This window comes from Ursus americanus, chromosome 23, assembly GCF_024610735.1.
Source record: "Ursus americanus isolate L20-20 chromosome 23, mUrsAme1.1.p, whole genome shotgun sequence".
In the NCBI taxonomy this organism is placed as follows: Eukaryota; Metazoa; Chordata; class Mammalia; order Carnivora; family Ursidae; genus Ursus; species Ursus americanus.
In genome coordinates, this window is record NC_142149.1 from 33,728,035 (window position 1) to 33,753,055 (window position 25,021).

The 25,021-nt window shown below is 35.8% G+C and overlaps 1 protein-coding gene across 19 annotated transcripts in view; it reads right to left on the reverse strand.

Annotated features, from left to right (window-relative positions):
- Nucleotides 1-25,021, reverse strand: part of BCAS3 (BCAS3 microtubule associated cell migration factor) — a 579,161-nt gene that overhangs the window by 293,404 nt on the left and 260,736 nt on the right. For 13 of the 19 annotated variants that reach the window (XM_087854571.1, XM_087854572.1, XM_087854573.1 and 10 more), the window contains 4 exons: nt 12,939-12,983; nt 4,838-4,962; nt 2,176-2,341; nt 128-228 (listed from right to left, as the gene is read on the reverse strand). In XM_087854571.1, coding sequence (XP_087710697.1) covers nt 128-228; nt 2,176-2,341; nt 4,838-4,962; nt 12,939-12,983 — 437 coding nt within the window. The remainder of the gene's footprint in view (nt 1-127; nt 229-2,175; nt 2,342-4,837; nt 4,963-12,938; nt 12,984-25,021) is intronic. The other 6 variants (XM_087854575.1, XM_087854574.1, XM_087854583.1 and 3 more) reach the window with 1 other exon arrangement.

Consider the following 25,021-nt stretch of genomic DNA (forward strand, 5'->3'; position numbering starts at 1 on the left):
ATCTGATTTTTATGGCCTATGGTCTACGGACCCGTGCTAATATGCATGGCTGCATTAAAAGTCGGCATTTTAAGATGAAATCTCAAAACGCTGTACAGAAGGTAAACAAACAATGAGAACTACTTACGGCCAGCAAGCAGAAACTGATAATACTGGACGGCATCCGCAGCGAGGAGCAGAGGGTGGTTTGCATTAAATGGTGGCTGCAATTCATTCCATTGAGGAGTTCTAAGGAGACGGCAGAAGAATATTAATATTTAAGCTTAATAGATGGGATGTAAATCACCAACACTGTCACCACTTACAGACACTAATATAAACTCACACTATATTTTGAATCATTAAAGTGAACTTGGTGGGAGTGCTGAAACCTGAAATACAAGGCCATCTGCTTAAAAAGAATAAAAAAGGGGGCAGTGAGTCATACAATTACATAGAGCTGATACTAGTTTAATAGCAGAAGACCTTCCAATAGGGTAGACAAGACATTCGAAGCGCTGGACAGAGAGGAAGTGTGGAGTTCAATATCACAACTAAGTAGCTCGAATTTTACCTAACTTTGGACAACTCTTGGAGCACACTACTCTCAGAATATGTGTATATTTTAGAATAAAATAAAGCAGGTAAAAGTGCTTAAAAAAAAAACCCCACACAGTTAAATTAATGGCTGACTTATTATAGACCTAATTAGTATCTGAGTTCCAAAATAAGCCATTTATTTCAACGATGATGGTGCAGTAATTTTAATTAGATCTGCCTGCTCCTAAATAGCTTGATAAATAAGATATTGATCAGATCAATCTAGTCCAGTAAAGTAGTAGTAAAGAATGCTGGAGCCTCCAAAAATCAATATAAGAATATTTTAAAATGTCAAAAGGAGAGGGATCATTTTCATATCCATTTTTGTCTGTTTCCTTCCGTACTTGTCAGGACAAATTTTTTTCTGCCTCTTCTGTACCACTGCACACTGTGTTGAACAGGTTTTATTCTAGATTTTATTTCTCCCTCTTGATACTTGCTTATAAAGATTCTAATGATCATGTCCTTTTGAGAAGGACTCTGATTCTTAATAAACATTTCTACCATGTTTAGCCATTATATCTTGGGGAAACCTTCTGATCTATTTATATTCATCTCCAGTCCCCTCAATGGCTATTCCAATGTACTCTCTATTTTCAGTGAACATGAGACTGGAAATAGAGGAAGCACTAAAGCTCTATATGTGGGATGGAAAAAAAACCCAAGTTCTAGAAAATGTAATACAAAGATGCAAGAACAAGGTAATTCAAAAGGAGGCATAAGGTAAAGACAACTGAAAACATCATCACACAAAAACTGTACATGCATGTTCTTAGCAGTACAATTCATGACAGCTAAAAAGTGGAAAATGTCATCAACTGATGGAGAAACAAAATGAATAAGCAAATGGACATAAAACATGGTATATCCATGCAGTGGACTACTATTTGGCCATAAGAAGGAATGAAGTTCTGACACGTGTTACAACATGGATGGACCTTGAAAACATTATGCTAAATGAAGAAAATCAGATGCAGAAGGTCACATTTTATATGATTCCATTCATCCAGAATGTCCACAATAGACAGATCCACAGAGACAGAAAGTAAATTGTGGTTGCCTAGGGCTGAAGGGTATAGTGAAAATGGAGAGAGACTGCTAATGGGTATAGAGTTTCTTTTGAGGGTGATGAGAACTGACTGTGGTGATGGGTATGCAACCTACTGAAATTCACTTTAGATGGGTGAACTGTATTACCTGTAAATTATATCTCAAAAAAGGAATTACTGATACATGCAACAAGGATGGATCCAAATAATTTTGCTGGGTGGAAAGAAGCAAGACAAAAAAAAAAAAAAAAAAAGAGCACACACACTATGATTCCATTTATGTAAAATTCTAAAAACTATAAACTAATCTCTAATGACAGAGAGCAGTGGTTGCCTAGGGCTCAGTGGGTGAGGTAGGGATAGGGGGGCAGGAGGGTGGGGATACAAAGAGGCACAAGAAAACATTTGGGGGTGATGGATATATTTATAATGTTAATCACAGTGATGGTTTCACAGCTGTATACAGATGTCAAACTTGACCAAATTGTACATTTGTAATATTTTACACCTCAATAAAGCTGCTAAAAACAACGGAAGGAGGTCCTACCTAACCAGAGTCCAGCTGGCTCGAGGTGAGGTCATTACTTCCAGTGGGGTGTCATCACTAATCTTGGGGGCGGTGCTGAGCGGCCGCGGTTCCATCATGTGCTCCACTAAGGTCCCATAGCAGCTAATAATGTAGAGAGACTCAACTACAACTTGTTTGGACTGATCTACAAGCAGAAAAACAGATCCTGGTTGTGTGATAAAGCCACAAAAGGAACACAGTGCAATTTTTACAAGTTACTGACCTTTCCGTCCGTTCCTGATGCTGTTGAGAGAAAATATGGCAGGAAATGTTTCACATGGTGCCTGCTCCCTGCCTAAAGGTTGCTTCTTAGAAGTGGATGCTCATGAGTATGAGAATCTCTGTGCTATCAAAATATCAAGTCTTAAGCAATTTACTTCAAAAACGATGAAAATATCCTCAAAATTCTCACTGTATTAGAATACAGTGAAACAATATTTCACAGCCTTTTGCATTTTTCTGCCATGTAATTTGTTCCCCATTATAAAAATGAATGATAGCAAGTGGGATGGGAAGGCCTGACTGGAAAGGAACATCACATGGACCAAGATGTAGTTACACGGGATGTACCGATTCAACTGCAGGAGAGGCTCTCTATGCCTAAATCAGCCTAACTTCTCCTCTACTTTCTCTCAGAAAACTTTATTTTTTTTTAAAGGCTGATTTATGTATCTGAGTGGGGAGAGGTGGTGGGAGAGGGAAGGAGGGAATCTCCGACAGACTCTCGGCTGAGCAAGTATCCTGACACTGGGCTCGATCTCATGACTCTGAGATCATGACCCGAGCCAAAATCAGGAGCTGGACACAACCAAATGAGCTACCCAGGCATCCCAAATTTTGTTTTTAAAATCTGGATTAAAACAAATAAATGGAAAAATACGCATATCCTCCTCCCAAATCCTTTCTTCTTCCCTCTCCATGGGATCATGGGTCTCTATGGTAAATGAAGACCACTCATACTTCAAGGTCAGGTGCTGAATATGGATCTAATCAAATGACTTTATAAAGAGTACACATGTCCTCACTACAAAAACAGGTTTAGTCCCCTATCTTGGATTTTAAGTACACATGTCCTCACTACGAAAACAGGTTTAGTCCCCTATCTTGGATTTTACAGTAAACCTAGGAGCATATAAAATCACTCATGAATGCTGGGTGGGTCACCTTATCTTCATGCCAGAGGAATCAATTACAGCTGATTTGAGAAAATGGCTAACGACCAGTCAGTGGGACACAAAGGAGTAGTAAGTTAAAAGGGTAATTAGAACAGAAGGGAGAAGCATTTGAAATCGAGCTTCACAGAGGGTTTTAACTAGTAACAAAAAGTCATTTTGATAGCATCATTAAAACTAAGGAGGTAACAAAAAAATAAAGATGGGATAAGAAAATGGAAGGCTTGCATACCTTACTGCATCCTCTCCCACTTAGGCAAGGAACCTGCTGTGCCTGAGATCCTATTTCCAAGCAAAGGGTCACAGAAAGGCGATAACAAGGGAGAGGGCTGATGTCTGACTACCAGTACTGAGCATAAAGCCAAGAACAATACAGCCTGTGGAGCTGGGCAGAGAAGTGCCTCGCTAACAACTCAGTCTGTGACCTACTTTAATAGTGCTGAAATAATAAGGGCACAATCTTAACGTTCAAAATTAAATACCTGGTCCATGAATGCAGGCACTCCTCTACACACAAACGATAGGGAGTAACATACTAAAGCAGTAATTATAAAAAATTTTGGGTATTGATCTTGGCGATCGAAGCAGAGATTAAAAAACACAACTCTATAAACTCAAAGGAGTAATGGTTACCCAAGATGACTCTTAGGGGCGCCTGGGTGGCTCGGTGGGTTGAGCGTCTGACCCTTGAGTTCAGCTTAGTTCATGACTTCAGGGTCATGGGATCAATCCCTGTGTGAGGCTCCACGCTCAGTGTGGAGTCTGCTTGAGATTCTCTCTTTCCCTCTCCCTCTGCCTCTCCCCTCACTTGTGTGTGCACACGTGCTCTCGCTCTCTCTCTCTCTCTCTCTCCCTCTCTCAAATAAATAAATAAATAAATCTTTAAAAAAAAAACAGACTCTTATTTCTAAGCAGAAGCCTGTTTTTATCTTTCACCTTATAACACGGCAAAGTTGTTGTTGGTGGTTTTTATTTGTTTGTTTTTTAAAGTCAACATGGAGCTTTAGAAAACGGGGATTCAAACTCAGATACCAGCACTTCCTAACTGGTGCTTTTAGCGAAGCTATTCAAACTTGCTGATCTCAAGCTCCTTGTCTCTAAAATAGGGATGACAAGGGTTTTCCCTCCACACCTCAGAGGCAATGGCATGGAATTAGCTTGTCAAAAATGTAAACATAATATAATGTAAAAATGTAGAATGGTATGGAATTAACAATGTTGAGGACACTGGTAATTACCGCCAACAAAACAAAATACACATTCAGATGGGCAATCTATTTCACATTTACAGTGAGAGAATAGCCTTTCCCCATAATGAGGCTTGAGTAGTTGAGGAGAAACACGCTAACTGAATGGAAAAATGGGTTCAGAGACTACTGGTTCAAGACTATTCAAGGAGAACCACTATGAATTTCCCTCAGGAAACAAAAATTACAAGTGGCAAGTTTAAGCTTCAGTAAGCTCCATACCTTTTTCTCTTTTCAGACCTGCATTATTTGCAAACCACGATCTGGATGTCCCGAACATTGCAGCCACACAAAATTCTCCGCCCATCGATTTGCTGGGTGAAATTTGAGGAGGTGGTTTAACTTTGCTTAAAAAATAAAATGATAGTAAAAAAATTAGCATGATGGAATCACAGACCTCAAGATAGCGACATTATTTTCTTTAAAATTCCACCCCGAAGTATTCAAACCCTCCAATGTGGACATGCATTTTGCCTTAAATAATAACTGGTGCTGTGAGATTGTGTTCTGCAGCAAAAGTAAAATTAGTGCAGAATTCCAGAGTATTATCACAACAGTAACATAAAAAAACAACAAAAATTAACCCCTTTTTGAAGTATGTGTTGGTGAAATCCAAGTCACTTCTTTTCAGATGGATAACTTTTCTCTGAAGATTTTAAAGTGGAACAACAGAACCAGGATAAGTATCTCACAATAATAAAATCGTTGATCATTTCATTTTGATATATAAGATGTGGGATTGACAGGACGGTTGAATGGAGATGGCATGTATGAAAGTAACAACATGATACACGATGAAACCCTGCAAATGGTTCAGCCACAATGCTACGTACAGTTAGACGATGTACGGGGACAAGATCAAATGCTCTAATACAATTATATTCATTGATCTAACTATTTATTTTTTTTTCATGGGTTTGTGAAAATGATGTGTCTATTTCTGTTCTGTTCTTCAAGTTCGGGGATGCCTTAAGTCACTGATGTAACTACCATAAAAAAGTACTTGCTTTCCTCTCCGTTTTCTCCAAATTAACTTCTATACCATCAACTTCTAATATCAACCTTTCATCTTCTGTGAAATTCTATTATTTCTCTTCTCTTTTGATTTGGCAAAGCCTTCCCCAAAGCTCATTGGCAATTCTGCTGAGCACCTCAGATAAATGGTGGTAAGACTTTCTCTAATTCACACACCAGAAAACAGCCTCACTACACACTGGTCGAGATCACAGCCCAGTCTGGACACCAGAGCTCTGATGTACTGTCTCCAAAGTCAAATGACATTATTTCTACCTTCTTTTGTTCACTATCCTTTACCTCTCTATCTTTTAATAACATATGATTAGGTGGAGAAAGACTGGATTTCGGAGCCAGGAAGAAACCTGAATGCTGCCACTTTTTAGCTGTGTGAGTTTGGTTGAGTTATTTAACTTCTCAGAGCTCAGACTGCTAATACGTAAAATATAAATAGTAATGCCTATTTCATAGGGTTATTTTAAGCATTATTTGTTATTTATTTTTGTTATATTTGTTATTATTTGTTATTTGTTCTCTAAGTGTGCTCCCTGGCTCGAAGTACCACCTGAGAACTTCTTAGACATATAAATATAAATATTTAGATATATAAATATTTAATATAAATATAATAAATATTCATCAAGCCACACCCCAGGGCCTAATACTCTGTGCTTTGTTTTAGTTTAAGTAATTCTTTTTTTTTTTTTTTTTTTTTTTTGTGACAAGCTCTCCAGAAGATTCTGGTGCATGCTCAGATTTAAGAACCACTGTATTAGGGAAAGTGTGTAAAGCAATCAAGTCAGTGCCTTCCTGTATCATGGTACTCGATAGCGTTAGCTGTCTCCTCTATGGCACACAGTCTTCACCTAATTTTCAAAAACAACAGACTATGCTTTGGTAATCTCAGTTTCCAGGTCCTTATGACACTTGAAATAGTCTTCCACATATTTTATTTCCCTAGGCTTCTGCTCTGACACCTTCCTGCTAGGGAAAGCAAAAAGTCTGGTCAGAGGCCACTGTGATTGGTCATTTTGCCTCTCCCTTTGTGCCAAATCTATGATAATGCACATTGCCATATACGAAAAGGCCTCTTCTTTCCATCATTAACATTTCTTAATCACTTCACATCATTACCTATAAAAACCACACCCATGCCTAACATACCAACAACGGTCACAGACTTCCACTGACAGGGAATAAAGACATAGTTTAAAAAAAAAAAAAGTTTCTGTGAGGAAATGAATCTGGTTCTACGAATAGTTTCACGTCTTCCTGGTTGCATCTGCCACAACTACAATAACCTACCACCAGAAAAGAAGACTTTCCCCACCCCCACCCCACCTACACCAGAACAAACACGCACCTTTCCTCGGTATCAGGGTAACCGCCATCAGATTATCCTTCCCGGTTATGATGCTCTCTGTTACAATACCTTAGAGTGTAAATTCTCCTTCAAAGCCTTTATTCCCATCACTGCACTGCTATCACTGAGCTAACAAGTTCCTATAACTAGCATCTTTTAGTTCCTTCGGTCATTTGTAACCCTTAGGAGTCTGGGGAGGTTGGAGAGAGAAGGAGAGAAAAAGCCATTCCAGAATTTGCTGAAAGGTGTTTCCAATTACGTAACTATGTGTTTTTACTAGAATTACCATCAGGGAACAATAATACTACAATGTACAAATAAGCTTCACAGGGACAAATTCAAAGCTCTTTGCAAATTACTGAATGCTATTTTTGTTTTTGTTTTTTTAAGGCACGTGGTAAGCAACAAGAGAGAAAACAGGTGGGTAGGACACTTCTACAGAGAGACTATGGCACATATAAAGTATGCCTCTTAAACAGACTTGAAAAACAGTTGCTATCAGGCAAGATAGTTACCTTGATAACACAGTAATAGAGAAGAAATATGGTAAGATATCAATTTAGTCTTTGGTCATGCAAAAATCTATTCTGTCTGTGTTTATTAGCTTCTAGTCTAATCAATCGATATCAAAAGCTAAAACCTCTTACACTTCCATAATGCGACACAAAACTCAGCTTCTGAACACACAACTAAAAAGCATCAACACAGTATTACTTTACACAAACTCACTATCTCCTGCAGAGAATAAGTATCTTATGATAAAAGTATGCTTAAAATTATGTAAAGAATGATCATTTTCATTTTTATATATTATTTCTTCTTTTTCCTCTGATGGGGCCTTAATAAATCACATTAGTAAAAGTTTGTTTTAAGTAAGTGATTAAGAGTTTTCATCCCCAGAGCACATGGGTGGCTCAATCTGTTAAGCGTCCTACTCTTGATTTTGGCTCAGGTCATGATCTCAGGGTTATGAGATCGAGCCCCACGTCGGCTCTGCGCTGGGTGTGGAGCCTGCTTGGGATTCTCTCTCTCCCTCTCTTTCTGCCCCCCCCCCCCAAACAGTTTTCATCCCTGAGAATACCTTGCTGTTCTACGTGGTGTCGTGCTGTGTACTGGGGAGGGAGCATATTTGGTGAACGTACTCATAGCAAGTCATTTCTATCATCAACCTACATTTGGAATGACTGTGGTATTTAACAGAACAGAACAGAAGGATATGTGCATGTGTCTAGAAGACTTTCAGAAAAATTAAAAGGAGAAATAATCTAAAGAAAAGATTACTACTAATTAAGTATTTGTACCCAAGGGGAGAAAAATTTCACTTTGACTCACTTAGCCCTTTATCCTAAATTTTAAAAAGACTAACAAGGAATTTGGAATGGAGGAAGAATTGAACTTTTCCAAAATGACCCAGAATATTTCTACTGCAAAATAACCCTTTGTTGGCAGAAAGATAAAACACTGAAAAATGATCCATATGTGGAAGGAACAAAAGATAAAAGTACGAGCCCTGTAAATTATGTTCACTTCTGTACTGGTGACCCAATCATTCTAGGAAAGCATTCCAATACTACCCTTTTTTTCTTTCTTCCTCTCAACAACTCCCTTTATCCTCCAAAAGGGGCTTAATCAATCCCATTACAAAACATTTTAAAAAGAATACCTCTGGGTGTTTGGAGGCCTTCCCCCATTCATTAATTAATTTATTAAATAGTCTGATATAAAAAATAAAATTTCAATGTATGCGGCGCCCGGAAATTCAGTTGTGTTGATCATGGTTTTAAAGAAGAACAAAACAAACTGATGGAGCTGACGGACTCCCTTCTACTGGAAACTCCTGCTTTACTCCCCTGAGCCCATCACAAATAGCCTTGCATTCAACAACGAAAAGCAGAATTTGGCTTAACTTGTGAGCAGTGTGTAAAAGAAAAATGGAACAAATTCAACCTCCACCCTATCAGGCAAAATAATGACCATAAAATATCATATTTTCTAAACTTGATACAAGAGAACAACATAACAAAAAGTAAAATAAAAAGTAATACAAAGAAACAAACAAAAAACCCAAAACAAATAAGGTACTAAATTAAAACTCAGGAGTTTCACTTTTTTTCACTCCTTTTGGGAGACCTAACCATCTAACCATAGCCTGAGAATCATTTTCACTGCCATCAGAAGTTCTGGGGACGTTAACATTATGACATCTTTCAAAATACTTACAAAGACTATTGAAGTTACCCATTGGCTTTAACTGTATTATGTAATCCAGTCAGATTAACATATTGAATTTCTCTTGCCTTTTTTTCTCTCCACACCCTACTGCAAAGAGAAAAAAAGCAAAACTCTAATAATATCTGTTTTAAAATTACAGAAAAAATTATGTCCATCTGGGTAAATCTACTATGTCTCACAGAATAGGACATAAGAGGGGTATCTGCACATGGCATGAAAAGCAGCAATGAGGTCCACTGCCTTGTTTAGAAGAACGCAAGCGTGGAAACAGCTAAACTGAGACAGAAGCACCGCTTCTTTCCTTCTCTAGAACCTAAGGGTACACTCAATATTCCACGTTAAATGTTAGACACAATATTGCTGTAAGAATTACAAGTGGTATAATATCTTTGTGTATAAGAAAAAAAACTTTTCTTTATATTCCTCACTGTGATTGAGCTTTTAAAAGGAATTTAGAAGTTGTCTCTCACTCTCAACTTTATTTTTCTAAGAGAAGAACTAAGAGGGAAACTGAAAGTATTTTATTTTAAATAGATATTAACAATATACCTAAAATTATTCTATCACAAATTATTCTTAAAGATCTAACAGATTTATGTAAGCTTAACAAGTAAGATTCTCCTCTTTATATAAATCTTTTCTTTCAAAAATGAATTCATAATATTTTAAATATTCTCAAAAGAACAAGATTAGTTTAAATGAACTATTTACATATAAACTGAATGGTCTTGGCACTAATTAAAACTTTAAATATAATTTGATACGTAAGTTTTAATTCTTCTTTAAGATTAAGCTTATATAATACAAACACAGGTTATGAGTATGGGATATATTCAAATGGGCTACTTTTGTCTACACTATTATGTATGTATTTTTTCTTTTGATAAGCAATTCAAAAATAGCAGTTTAAACATAATACTACATGTATGTGGGGAGCTCAATAAACACTTATTACTTATTTGTAGTATTGAAAGCAAAATCCATTTTAAAAAATTCACAATGGCTATTTCTCTTAAAATTACTATATTAAAAAAGTATTATATGCGTGATTCTTTTGCAGTATTTTACAAAGTCATTCAAACTCAACTATCCTGCAGGATGCATAATCCCCAGAGTGTATAAAATGGCTAAAATGTTGAAGACGGTCTGTATAACTTTCCAACAAGCTCATTTTGTTATCAAAAGGAAAGACATTATTTTAAACTGACTCACTGCAACTGCATGAATTTAAACAAACCGGTTTATCAAAGAATGAAGAATTAGTAGAAATTGTGATCTACCAGAAGCAAAATCTTAGCTAAATACAAAGGTTGCAGCTTGAAAGTAATAATAATAAAAAAAAAAAGTTGTATGAAATGTCCACTACATTTTAAGAGGAACTATAAAAATTTCATATTCTTCCAAAATACAAATATAACCCTGCAACTGGAAATACTATAAACATATTTATTTGGCATAGTGTTTTATTTCATAACGGTAAATAAAAGCGTTCTCAGGTTGAATGCTAAATATCATGGAAAAATAGCAAAAACTGTTAAAACAAAGAAGCTCTTATAAACAAGAGAGGAGAAGTTGTCAAACTTATATTCATTTTGCTGCCTTAATTTGAGGTTTCATTAAGATCTTAATGGGAAAAACATGCACCACTAGTAAAGGAACGTATTTTAAAGGAGGATCTTTTAGGCTAGTATAAGTGACTAAAAACGAGTTTCTTGTGAGCTAACGATGGCATCAAACAGACCACAAAGCAGTCTTCTAAAAGACAGGCAATGATTTAAAAGTCGACTATATTTCATATATCCCTTTCTTTAATCTGGCTCTTTTAATCTTGTTTCAACCTCAAATCATTTCTGGTTGACAAGTGCTTTTGCTTAAATTTGAGGAGCACATAAGCTGTTGAAGGAATGGAGTTTTCTTATTTAACATACAACATTTGTTACTCCATCTTTACTTCTATGCTAAACCTTCAATCTCTATTAACGTACTAAAACTTTTTTCTTTGTACTTAGAGAATGAGAAATTTATCCTCTCTTAGAATTAGATGGGATCTAATTCTAAGTTTAGTCTGCAAAGAAATTTTGTCGTATGTTGAATCTGGCATTTAAAAACTGACTGTTCGTCTAAGCTTCAAAGTAAGATCCATGTATCTTGTTTGTTTGGGGAAGAAGTCTGGTTAACAAAAAGAATAAAGATTGACTTGCACGGAATTTTTACTCATTTATACCCTGAATTTCTTTAGAATAGTTTCACAATCTATGTCCTAATTGAGGCTGCTTTTCAAGGAGGAAGGAGGTTTTTATGATTTGCCGCCCTATTCTTACATGATAATGAAATTTTCAGATGTTCCTGTGGCAGATGACCACTGAAATTAGTTTGCATCACATTATTGTGTACCTTCAAGAACTAGTTCAGGTTTTTTGTTTTTGTTTTTTGTCCAGGAGGAAAACGGCTGGAAGGTTTTTTCCTAGGATAATGGGAGAGTATGAACAATTCCCAGTAGCAGTTACGAGAACTACACACACATGTGCAGAACTCTTTTAAGTATTCTGACGACACTTATAAAATTGATACACTTTACACTGCCCAAATTTCCTTTTGGCTCACTTAACTCTTAAAAATGAAAACAAAACAAAACAAAACAAAACACATGATCTAATTTTAAAAAGCTTCTTTTCAAAAATAGTATTTTCCCCTAAAACAAGAAATAGCAACAGAAGCATCTAACATTTACTGAGCTCTTACTATGTGCCAGGCACCGTTCTAAGCATTTTATATAGTCAGTTCATTTCATCCTCACAATGAACCTATGCTGTAAGTGCTACTGATAACTCCATTTAATAGATAAGGAAACCAAGAAACAGTAGGTATTTAGAAAATTACGCAAGATCATATAGGGAGGAGTGTGTGAACTGGTGTTTAGGACCTTGATGGTCTGATTCTGGAGCCCTGACTCTGAGCCGTATGTTAAACATAACAGCTCCTAAATACATTCTACTTCACATCTTTGCATAAAAGTATCAAATATGCTCTGTTTCTTTTCCGTGACCATCACATCTAAGACTGACAAAATTGTATTTTATGCTTTGTAATATAAGAATTTACGAATTCTTTAAGAATTTAAGAATTCACCATAAATAAGTTATGGTGAATAGGTGCCAATAACTCAAAATAATAAATTATTTAGGAGTTCTTATGTGAAACACAAATGTCCTCTTCATGTAGATCCTTAAATACCTAACCTCTTCAAAACAGAACTAACTCTATTCCTTTGGTACCAAAGAAAATGCAATAAAAATTTATAGGGTATTTTTAGTAGATCTTAAATATATTTATATTTCAAAATAAATCGTATCTTTGAGTGTTCAGCACAATGTGTAGGGAGCTTTTTTGACTATCATACTCGAAGCTTTAAACTTGGGTATTAGCCTTGTCTTACACCCTAGCATTATGAGAGAATCCTTCTAATTTCTTATTTTTAAATATTAATCTGTGATTTTTTTTTTATTTGACTCTTCAAGAAATGAAGTGAAACCAAAAAACCTGCTCTTTTAAAGGTTAAATATCAACACTCATGTCCCATTCTACAAATTGTTCAGTAATTTGGTGCATCTATCTGTGATCAGGCCATGCAACTGAAAACAAAAGTATAAAACAGAGTTACTTTCTCAGAATACAGTAAATGAATTAGGCATGCGGGACTGAACTGGGACTCACCATGGAGCTTTTATGGAAAAACACCCCGCTCCAAACAGATAAGGCCTTCATGGAAAAGGGGGGAAAATGCACAAAAAATTAGAGGAAAACTCATTTCACATTAACAAATACATGTATATCATACTGTTATAGAGTATGGATAAAATAACTGAAAAAATTAGAAATCATTTGCAATTCTGCTGTCGATACTAACGAGTCTGATATACCCAATAAACAGAATGACGTGAAATAACAAGTCCCTTAAAATTTCCACTGGATTAGCGATTTCAAAATGCTCTCTTTCTCCCCCTTTTCTGGAGTACCCCTGTAGGGTTTCTAAAGTAAAATAAAATAAATTTCACTTCGGAGGCCCTTAAAACAAAGTACAGGTTATATGGAATAATCAGATGGAGAAAAGAGTGGGATCAGTAGCAACAGATGTGTGGGTGTAGGACACAACATGTTTAAAATCAGCTAGCAAGAACACAATAAAAAATTTGATAAGCATTATTCGCTCTTCATTGGTTGCAGCCTCAGAGCCACAGAAAGGAAGCACATCTTTTCCAAGCTACTTAGTTAAAGTACGTTGAACTGTGTATTGCTGGCCAAAGGATCAAACACCAAATAAAAGTAGTATGATTTATTTCCACGTAGGGTCACATTCCAGAAAGTCAGCATTTCTCTTAATAGTGATAGAGGTTGGCTTCTTCCACCTGGCCTGCTTTGGGCTAGGTTGGATACCGGAAATGACAGCCACCATTGCTTATTTTAAATACAACTGGAGATACAAAGTCAGACTTCGTGGTTACACGTATTTCTTATTAATATTCTGTTCACTGTCGTTTCAGACACGCTATGCATATTCGCACACAAAGAAGATGGGCTGATTTAATTATATCCCCAACCAAATGTTGCTAGAGTATCTCACATGTGGAAGTGAGACACAGATTGAGAAGGAAAGCACATTGGCAAAACCTGGGTATTTTCCTCTTCAACTTTGGGGCTAAAAACATTGTAACAATAAAAATTCCTGCTATTTGATTAGCATTCATCTGCCAGTGGATTGAGTTTCACAAACGGAAATGTGGGTAAAATATTTTCACAACACAGAGCACAATTCTGAGGGCTGGGTGCACAGAAGAAACAAAGGAGGGAACAGAGAGGGAAGAACGAGTTGGAAGAATTGAGATATTGAAAAAAAAAGAAAAGAAACATCAGAAATGGTGTCAGCGCAAAGCAAGGAAATCTCTCTCATAGCTCATACGACCACAATCAAAGATAGGATGTTGTTATCCACGTTAAAACGGTGGATGTTCAGACTTTTTTTAATCATGACCCGTAGAAATACATTTTAAGGTGCAAGCTGGCGTATACATGAATACACATAAATTGAAACGATGATTTAATGAACATGGTTTTTGTCTGTCATCAACTTTACTATTTTCTATTTCAATGTATTATAAACGTTAAAGCTGGGATTTCATTACAATGAAGATCACACATATTCTGGCGGGGTAGGTCTGAGCGGGGCCTGAGATTCTGTATTTCTAACAAGCTTCTAGCTCATGCCAAAGCTGCTTGTTTGCAGAACGAGTAGCAAAACTGCATTTTATTTCATTCTATTTCATTAATGACAAAAAAGTTAGTCACAATCCCCTTATCTGATTTCACGATTCACAAATTATATCAGGAATAAAGTGTTACCGGAGCTCACGCTGCACTCTGACGAACGCTGATTTAAATAACTGAGAGCACTCGAAGACTCTAATCTCAATAACACGATAATGCCATGCAGAAAGGATCAGAAAATGGAAGCTTCCATATGTTTCCATATGCCCACAAATGCTTCCGAAATGAAGAGGCTATTGTTGCCATACAGTACCCAACTTCCTTTAAGTTTCTTCATTAGGCAGGGCACACGAAATAGTCAAACAGTTCAAATGATTCTGACACAGGCGCTGACCATCTGGAACATCTAGACATGAGTGGCTCTTCAGTGTATATTATGTCAACACTGAACAGTCTCCCATCTCATTCCAAATATCAGACTGCAGCTTATTTGTTGTAAAACATTTGAAAGTTTTATCTTCATCCTTTATGCCTTAAAAGGCTTCTCTACTGATCCCCAAAACCAACCAAACAAAAATGAAACAAAACCTTCACGTTTCTACGTTTCAAAAGACCAGCTGATGTTCCTTACCTATAGCGCCAGTAAATACCCTTTTCTAGGTTAAGGTTTCCTTATGTATCAAAAGGAAACATGTATTTGCCAAACAAATTACACACAAGCTTATAAAAAAAAGTCCTAGATTTTCCTTTCTAGGCAATAGCAACGAAAGATTTCAACAGCCATCTCCTTCCCCACAATCCTAAAATGCACAGTGAACTCTCCAGACACTGTAGTAGACAGACCTACACTAAGCAGCAGCCTTGTCAGATTTAAAGACAATACAGTTCTCACTGTTCATAACGTAACCCAATTGCGTGAGTTAAAAGTAGCCCTTCTTCGATCAAATAAGGATCAACTGGCTAACATAGCTCAAGGAGAAAACAGAGGGCGGGGAGAAACTGAATGAGGACCCGCTTTAGTATACACTTGGCATGTTCCCAATCTCCACTTACCCACTTCTTACCCACCCCTACAAACTGGACCTCTGCCACATACATGTAAAAGAAGAGCCACAAACTCCAAAGAATTAGAGTGACTGACGTAATTACTGACTTCGTATGGGTAGTGTCAGCTGTTCTTTTGAAATGTGCCTGCTTCATCTTTCCTCAGTAGCAAAAGAATGAAAATATAAAGTCACAAAGGACAGGCCTATGATCCAGCTGTCTTCACCTATGATTTCCCTCCCCCTTTAAAATCCCAGTTATAGTTTTATATGAGGGTAGTTAGAAGGAGGAAGACAGTATGTGAGTGGGAGTGTATGTTGAATTAAAATAGTCTGTGTTAACATATGCAACTCAAATTATGATGTTCAGATATTAAGAATTTCTGTGTTTTCTAAACACTATTAAGTTTCAGCAGGTTTAACAATCCTTCCATACAAAACCTATTCGCTCTGCCACAATTATATTCTTTTTGAGCTGAATCCTGACTGAAAAACATCAGGACTGGCCAAGAGATTAAAAATCCAGAAATATTTTTTATAGACTTATTTATAGTGCAACGTGAAACGACTTGACCATTAGTTCTCAACGGGTTTCTTCTGGAGATTCTCAGAAGACAAGAAGGAATTGTGTTTTATATCATAACAGTAATGCCATGTAAGTTTTTAAACACTGATTCATTTTGTTGAATGCCACATAATACCACAAAAGCTTTGTTCTTACTAGCTGAATGGAAGGCAAACGTGAAGATTTTTTAAATGCAAGGAAAAAGTAAAACTAGATTTGATTTTGAATGTGCTAAAGTTTTCTCTAACCCGACCCTAGTGCTAAAAGGTATAAATGATTAGGCTTAATCATCTTCAGTGTTAAAGAACTAGCCGAACTCTAAGAGAAAAATTCTATGAACATACTCCGAAAGTCCTATTTTTCAATTGATCATGTCTCATGAGAATTCAGACTCTATCACATAACAGACATCAGAATGAGCCCATATTTACTAGGAACACCTATATACCAACAAACTGGACAATCTAGATGAAAAGGAAAAAATTCTTAGAAACACAAATTACCAAGACTGAATAACAAAGAAACAGAAAATCTAAACAGACCAATTAATAGTAAGAAGATTGAATCAGAAATAAAAAATCCCCCAATGAAGAAAAGCTAAGGACCAGATGGCTTTACGGGATTCACTAGCAAATTTTACCAAACTTTTAAGGAATTAGCACCAACCCTTAAACTCTTCCAAAAAATCAGAGGATGGAACACTCCCAAACTCATTTTGTGAGGCCAGCATAATCCTGATACCAAAACCAGAAAATGACACCACTAGAAAAGAAAACTACAGGCCAATATCCCTAATGAATATAAGATGGAAAAATTCTCAAGAAAGCACTAGCAAACCAAATTCAGCAGCACATGAGAAAGGATCATTCACAACGATCAAGTGAGATTCATCCTGGGGATGTAAGGATGGCTCAACGTAACACAAATCAATCAATTTGATACATCACTTAGTAGAATGAAAAAAGTCACCTGATCATCTAACTGACACAGGAGAACCATTTGACAAAATTCAACATCAATTCATGATTAAAAACTCTTAACATATTAGGCACAGAAGGAACATAACACACTAAATGCAAGCACAGCTAACATCACACTCAATGGTGAAAAGTTGAAAGCCTTTCCTCTAAGATCAGGAACAAAACAATGTTCCTATCTTACCACTCTTTTTCAATATAGTACTGGAAGTCCTAGCTAGAGCAATCAGGGAAGAAAAAAAAAAAATAAAAGGTATCCGAGTTGGAAAGAAAAGAAGTAAAACTGTCTCTGTTTGCAGATGACATAATTTTATTTATAGAAAATTCTAAAGATTCAACCAAAAAACTGTTAGATCTAATCAATGAATTCAGTAAAGTTATGGGATATAAAATTAACATATAAAAATCAGTAGTGTTTCTATATACTAACAACAAATTTTCTGAAAAAGAAACAAGGGGATCGATCCCATTTATAATAGCATCAAAAACAATAAAACACTTAGGAATAAATATAACTAACAAGATGAAAGATCTCTACTCTGAAAGCTATAAGACACTGATGAATGAAATCAAGAAAGTACACAAATAAATGGAAAGGGATCCTGTGCTCGTGGATTGTAAGAATTAATGTTAAAATGTCAATACCACCAAAAGCTATCTACAGATTCCATGCAATCCCTATCAAGATTCCAATGGCATTTTTTACAGAAGTAGAAAAAAACTTCCCTAAAATTTATATGGAATCACAAAAGACCCTAAATAGTCAAAGAAATCCTAAGAAAGGAGAACAAAAGCAAGAGGTATTGTATTTCCTGACTTCAAGTTATACTATAAAGCTATAGTTATCAAAACAGTATGGAATTGGCATGAAAACAAATAGACTAATGGAACAGAATTGCAGGTGAACATGGTCTGCTGATATTTGACAAGGGAACCAAGAATACTCAATGGAAAAAAGACAGTCTCTTCAAGAAATGGTGCTGGGATAATTGGATATTCACATGTAACAAATGAAACTGGGCCCATATCTTACACGACTCACAAAAATTAATTCAAGATGGATCAAAGACTTAAATGTAAGACCTGAAACCATGAAACTTCTAGAAGAAAACAACAGGAACAAAAGCTCCTTGACATAGGTCTTAGTAATAATTTTTAAAATATGACAACTAAAGTACAAGCAACTAAATTAAAAATAAATTAAAAAGCTTCTGCACTGCAAAAGAAACCATCAACAAAGTGAAAAAACAACCTACAGAATGGGAAAAAATATTTGCAAACCATCTATCTGATAAGGGGTTAATATCCAAAATATATAAAGAACACATGCACTCAATGACAAAAAACCACCCAATTTCAAAATGGGCAAATGACCTGAATAAACATTTTCCCATATAAGAGATATAAAAGGCCAATAGGTTCATGAAAAGGTCTCAACATCAGTAGTGATTAGGGAAATGCAAATGAAAAGCACAATGGGTTACTGCCTCATATCTGTTAGCATGGCCATCATCAAAAAGACAAGACATAACAATGCTGCCATAGACGTGAAGAAAAGGGAACCCTTCCGTATTGTTGGTCAGGCTACAAATTGGTGAAGCCGCTATGGAAAACAGTAGGGAGGATCTTCAAAAAATTAAAAACAGAACTACCCTATGATCCAGCAATTCCATTTTTGGGAATATAGCCAAAGGAAATAAAAACACAAACACAAGAAGATATGCACCCCCATGTTCATAGCATTATTTACCACAGCCAGGACATGGAAACAACCTGAGTGTCCACTGATGGACTATGGATAAAAATGTTGTGATATATATATCACACACACACACACACACACACACACACACACACACATACATACATACATGCAGTGGAATATTATCCAGCCATAAAAAATTGAAGAAATCGACCATTTGAAACAACATGGAAAGACCCTGAAGGCAATATGCTAAGTGAAATATATCAAAGAAAGACAAATACTATATGATCTTATTTTTATGTGGAATCTTAAACAAACTCATAAAAAAAGAGATCACACTTGTGGTCACCAGATGCACAGGGTGGGAGAAGGGGGAACTGGAGGAAGCTGTCAAAGGGACACACTTCCAGTTATAGGATAAATTAGTACTAGAGATGTGATGTACCACATGATGACTACAGCTAACCCTGCTGTGCTGTAAAGAGAGTAAACCCTAGGAGTTCTCATCACAAGGAAAAAGTGTTTTTCCTTTTTTCTTTTCTTCTTTCTTTTCTTTTTACTGTATCAGTAGAAGATGGATGTTAGCTGAACTATTTTGGTAATCATTCCACAACATATGCAAACCAAACCATCACGTTACACACCTTAAACTTCTATAGTAATATATGTCAATTATTTCTCAATAATACTGAAAAAGGAATAAGCCCATATAAATATCAAATGTATTAAACACCAAAAAAATAGAGAAAATGCTATACAACACTATGTGTAAAATTGTAAAGTAAAACCATATTCTCTACCAATATATTCCAGGAACTTTAATGACTGCCACATTCTATGGACCCCCCCTCCTCATAAGTAGCTACTGAAATGGACACACAATTCCCACATGCATGCGAGCAAATTAGTCCTTGTGTCATTTTTTCAAGTGTTATGTTAAAGTTTCCATTCATTTAATTTTAATCACTCCCTACTAAAGAGATCTATAGCACTGCTGGCTTTCAAATTAGTGATCTGTAGGGAAAACGGAAGCTGAAACAGAGAGCTACACTGCCTAATTTGAGAAATACTCAACATGCAAATTTAAATTACAAACTCAAGATTTTCATTAGAAAAACATTAGATAGGGGCGCCTGGGTGGCACAGCGGTTAAGCATCTGCCTTCGGCTCATGGCCTGATCCTGGCGTTATGGGATCGAGCCCCACATCAGGCTCCTCCCCTAGGAGCCTGCTTCTTCCTCTCCCACTCCCCCTGCTTGTGTTCCCTCTCTCGCTGGCTGTCTCTATCTCTGTCGAATAAATAAATTTTTAAAAAATCTTAAAAAAAAAAAAAGAAAGAAAAACATTAGATAATGTTCAAATTCTGCCAGACGTTGCAGAAAAGAGACTAGAGTAGCACAGACTGTCAAATTTCTGTATAAAGTTAAACCTGCTGATTTTAAATAGTGGCCTTCATTCAAAAACCACAAAGTCCACAGGTTTATGGAAAGTGGAACAAACATATGCAAGTAAACATATGCAAACCATAGGTGGACTTTAAGTACTCTACCGATGGAGCCCAAATATTGTAAACTCAAACTGTGTTAAGTATATTGTACATGCAGATCTATCCATATCCATTCTAATGAAAGTGCTCTGTCCATTATTTTATATCTGGGACCAAAGATTTATAGCTTAGCTATCCAAAACTAACACCTATACAAGCCAGGGCTGGGAAGTGGAGAATTACGATCTACTACTGTATCTGGCGAGTCTTTCTCCAAATCTTTGCCATTTAATTCTCAGAACTTCCCCTATAAGGTTTGGGGCTCAGGCCAAACTGTGTAGATAAGCCAAGGTAGACCTAGCTGAATTAGAAGAAGAAGGAGTAGACTTCTCTTTAAGACCTACTATATGCCGATGTCATTTACTGATTTAGCAAGCTCTACAGCAAATTTGGTCTACAAATTTCAAGTAGAGACAATCAAATAAATGCTATCAAATATTTCCATTTCTAAGTAAAAACAATCATCTCTGTTTTCCTAATGAAGCTCTTGTTCAGCACTGGCCTACGACTCAACAGTGCGTGAGGCTTAGAAATTAGGTAATTAGGCCTGGTGGGAACTCATACAATGTACAGCTGAAAGATCATAATCCATACATATAAACTTGTATTCTTCAGGTAAGGAAGCTTACCTAGGACACACTGGTAATAGATAGCAGAACCAAATGAGAAGTCAGGGCATCAGATTTCTAAGTCGATAACCTTCCCCTACGTGACCTAACCTATTTCTACAGAGTTGGGCCCAAGGTTCCTAACACCCACTTCAAATTGCTCCCAAAGAAATTAATAAATCTAAAGATGGGGAGAGGGAAAAGGAACAGAAGCTGTTCCACTTAAGAAAAAGGAAACTTATGAAAGACAAAAAATCATCTCGTGTTTACTTCACTAAAAATGGTCAGTTAGTTAAGAGCAAGGAAGTGACTTCATTACCAATGTATGCATTTTTCACTTCCATGAAATTACTCTGATTTGTTTTTGAAATTTACTGCTCTCTCTGCCTAAAAAATGAGGTGTCTATATTAATAACTTTAGATTTAATGTACATAAAATTAAGCATACTGATGAAGAATCATCTACTTAGTAAAATTTTACATAGGAAGCATTCAAAAAATTTTTTATCACTTCCTTGATTCATTAATTCAACCAAACATCCATGAAATGCTGCTTAACAAATCCCTACTATAAATACTTAACACTCCAAAATAATGAGCAATTCCTTAGCACCCAGTTTCACTTTACTAGATGAGACCTATTCTTATGTACAGAAAATAAAAACATGATGGAGGTCTTTCCAATCCTCCAGTCTTAGACTGGAAGAATTTGGACTCTGTTTGAATGAGTGATTGTTGAACCAAATGATTTCCAGCACTTCTTTTGCCTTCCTCGGTGTATACTGTAGTCAGGTTAAGCAACAGCTGTTGCCAAAATAGGCCTTATTTCCTCCAAGTGCTGCTTCAAGGTACAGAACATGAAGGTGTAAATACATCTGTCTTCTGCCATTTGCAGTTCTACTGGCCTTGTGCGTATCTTGGAGTAAGGCAGATGGTCCCTGACACTGCACAGGCTTCCAGGGATGTATATTTCCAAAAATAAGAAGGCAGATGTAAAATACGGTAAGCACACGTTTTATCCCCTTGAGGTTTGAACTGAGGCTTCTGTCTCAATTTAAATATTTAAATACAGGATCTTAGGCAACCCTTAGAAATCTCTGTGCTAGAAATACAACTTTTTATGCTTATTTTGACTTTATGCGAAATATCTAGGACATGGAATAAATAAATGCTGATCTAACTGAGGTAGGTATATAATTTTATTAGATACATTATCAGGTATATTGGAAGTAGTCACAGAGCTTACAAGTCTATAAATGAGTCAGCTCTGTGTTCTATTTCTACATAATCCATATTAAATACTTCCTATTAATTTTATTTTCTAAATGCTAGCAAAGGCAGGTCATAGAAGCAAAGTTAGAGTAAACTGCAATTTCCAGAATGAAGAGAGCCTGGAAAATGAGAAGCCCATTTGCTCATCACTTGGGTGACCTTAATATGGCAATCAAAATTCTCAGTAAATATAATAACATTTAATGGAATTAATGCAAATTAGCTAACTGCAGATTGAGAACTGGTCATAGTAAAAAAATTTAATAAAAATGAAATAAATATAGCCTTTAAAATCTAATGGGATGAAATCTAATGACATGAAATGTATGGGATTTGGTTCAAATCTCAGCATATATCAAAAACAGAAATTAAAGGAACATATCTTGTTCTCATAAAACAAATATTACTTTTGATAAGGCAAAATACATGTATTTCCATGAAAATGCTCAATTTTAAGATAATAAAACCACAAATTGTATTCTGAAAATTCTATGACCAAATGTTGGGGTGACTTAAAGTAAAAGAATTGTAAGGAAAGTCCACTATCTCAATTTCTGGATATAATCAACAAACCCGTCAGAAAGTGGCTTAGGAGTACGAAGTCTTGTAATCTAGCAACAGCCAACTACAAAGTTCTTAATCCTATTATCAAAGTGTTTATAGGTCACGGTGATCTGTTGATAGGGAGCAAGAGAAAGAATAGAGGGAGGAATGGGAAAAAAAGAACTGTAGGTGGGGAGGGGAAAAACAGCAGGTGGGGTAATCTGTGGTGCACTAAGGGCTCTGCCACAAGTAGAGAACTCATTACAGACAACAACTACATCAAAAAAAAAAAATAGTGAATGTTAAAATCTCTTCCTTTCATAACTATACTATGGTTATAGAAGAGACTATCCTTGCCTTTAGAATTTATATATTGAAATCTGTAGGAATAAGAAGTTACTAAGTCGACAAATTACTTTGAAACAATTTAAGAAAAATATGGTGTGTGTGTGTGTGTGTTGTGTAACTGCATGCACGTGTGGGCAGAGTGAGAAAACGTGAATAATAAGGCAAATAAGTTAGACTGCTAACATTAAGGAAATCTGGGTATACAGGAATTCCCTTTACTGGTCTTATAACTTTTTTTGTAAATCTGAATCTATGTGAAAATTTTAAAAATGACAAACCAAGTATTCATTGTGGGACAAATATTATTCTCTTTAAACACTTCAGTACAGGACATGCTAAAAAGAATTCAAAAACTCAGCAAAAACAAAATGGTCTGAGAATTGAGATAAGAAGCCAAGTCAACAATGGGATATGTATATCTTGAACTAATATTAATTTCAAAGTACGTAACTCAAATTCACATAATTCATTTAATTAATAAATAATTACTAAATTGTCTATAACGAGGCATAACATACGTACTCTAGAAATCAAGGAATTGTGACTTTAAAAAAAAAAGGAAACAAAGAATTTATCTAAGTTCATGAAGTATGGAGCAAAAAGAGACACCAGATGATTAATAGTTTCTGCCCATTTAAGGGCAGAGAGAGTAGCAAAGAGAGAGTGTGAAAGAGTGAGAGACTTTATCTTTTTATTGTGGCAAATTTCAAGTATATACAAAAGTAGACTTAGTTTCCTCTCCTCCCCACAAATATAGTGAATTAAACGTTAACATCATAGGAATTCATTCATAGAACTTCAGTCACTACCTTAGATGTATATATATCTATATAGATACATATATATGGAAAAGTTTATTTGAAAAAGAGAGCCAATTCTTTGCATTATAAAAACAGCATAGCTCTAAGTTTTAAAAACGATCAACACCAGAAACAAAGCTAGAATTAAATTCAAGAACAAAAAAATAAATAAATATAAATAAATAAATAGATAGATAAATAAATAAATAAAATTCAAGGACAATTTTGAGTATTTTTTCACTTAGATTCAGGAAACACACATAAAAACTCATAAGTACTTTGCAGAATTGTACAATGCTCAGTTGAATCAAGAAGGTACAATTAGATACTGACGTCTATGACTAAAAAAATATGATTCAAGATTTATCCAATTTTTATTTGATTCTACAACCTAAAAAGTAACAGCATACAAAGAAAAAATGAGCTAACTGTAAATGTAAGTTCATAACCTCTTTCCTATTCATAGCTACCTTACTTATTTTAAAATAAAGAAACTAAGAGGAAAGGGAAGTCAAAATTCTACTTAAATTACTGAACATAAAGAGTTAAAAAGCTGAAATCAACTTAAAATAAAAGGAATACAGGCCAAATGATCTATATCATAACATGTCTGATTTGGGGGCTAGGTTTGCGCTATTTTTCCTTCCCCCCACCCTTAACATGCCACAAACTCAATTTTATTTCCGCATTCAGCAGTAAGATCATTTTGTATAACAAATTCCACTCCACTAGGTAGAGGGTCCATTTCTGTGCTACGGTGGAATCTGGAGCTCAAAAGCCTTATCCCTGAGAATGAGTATTTCTTCTCACAAAAGTGACTTCTACAAACACTTTACCACCCAGCACAAAAATATTAAGACCTTTTGATATAGCAGCCAAATAATTTACTCTATTCCTTTTGTTGGAAAGACCCTGAAGACTGTTTGAAACCAGGGTTGGGTTTTCTCTGGACTACCCGAATACAGAATTTAAGACAGTTGTTTCATTTCGAATCAGGTTAAACCTCAGGACTGCTGATTGATGAAATCCGTAATGTGCCTATAGACATATATATTTTCTGGTACGAAATGGAATTTCAGAGTCATCACACGATTGATCATCTAATGATATCTTAGATACAGCACTTTA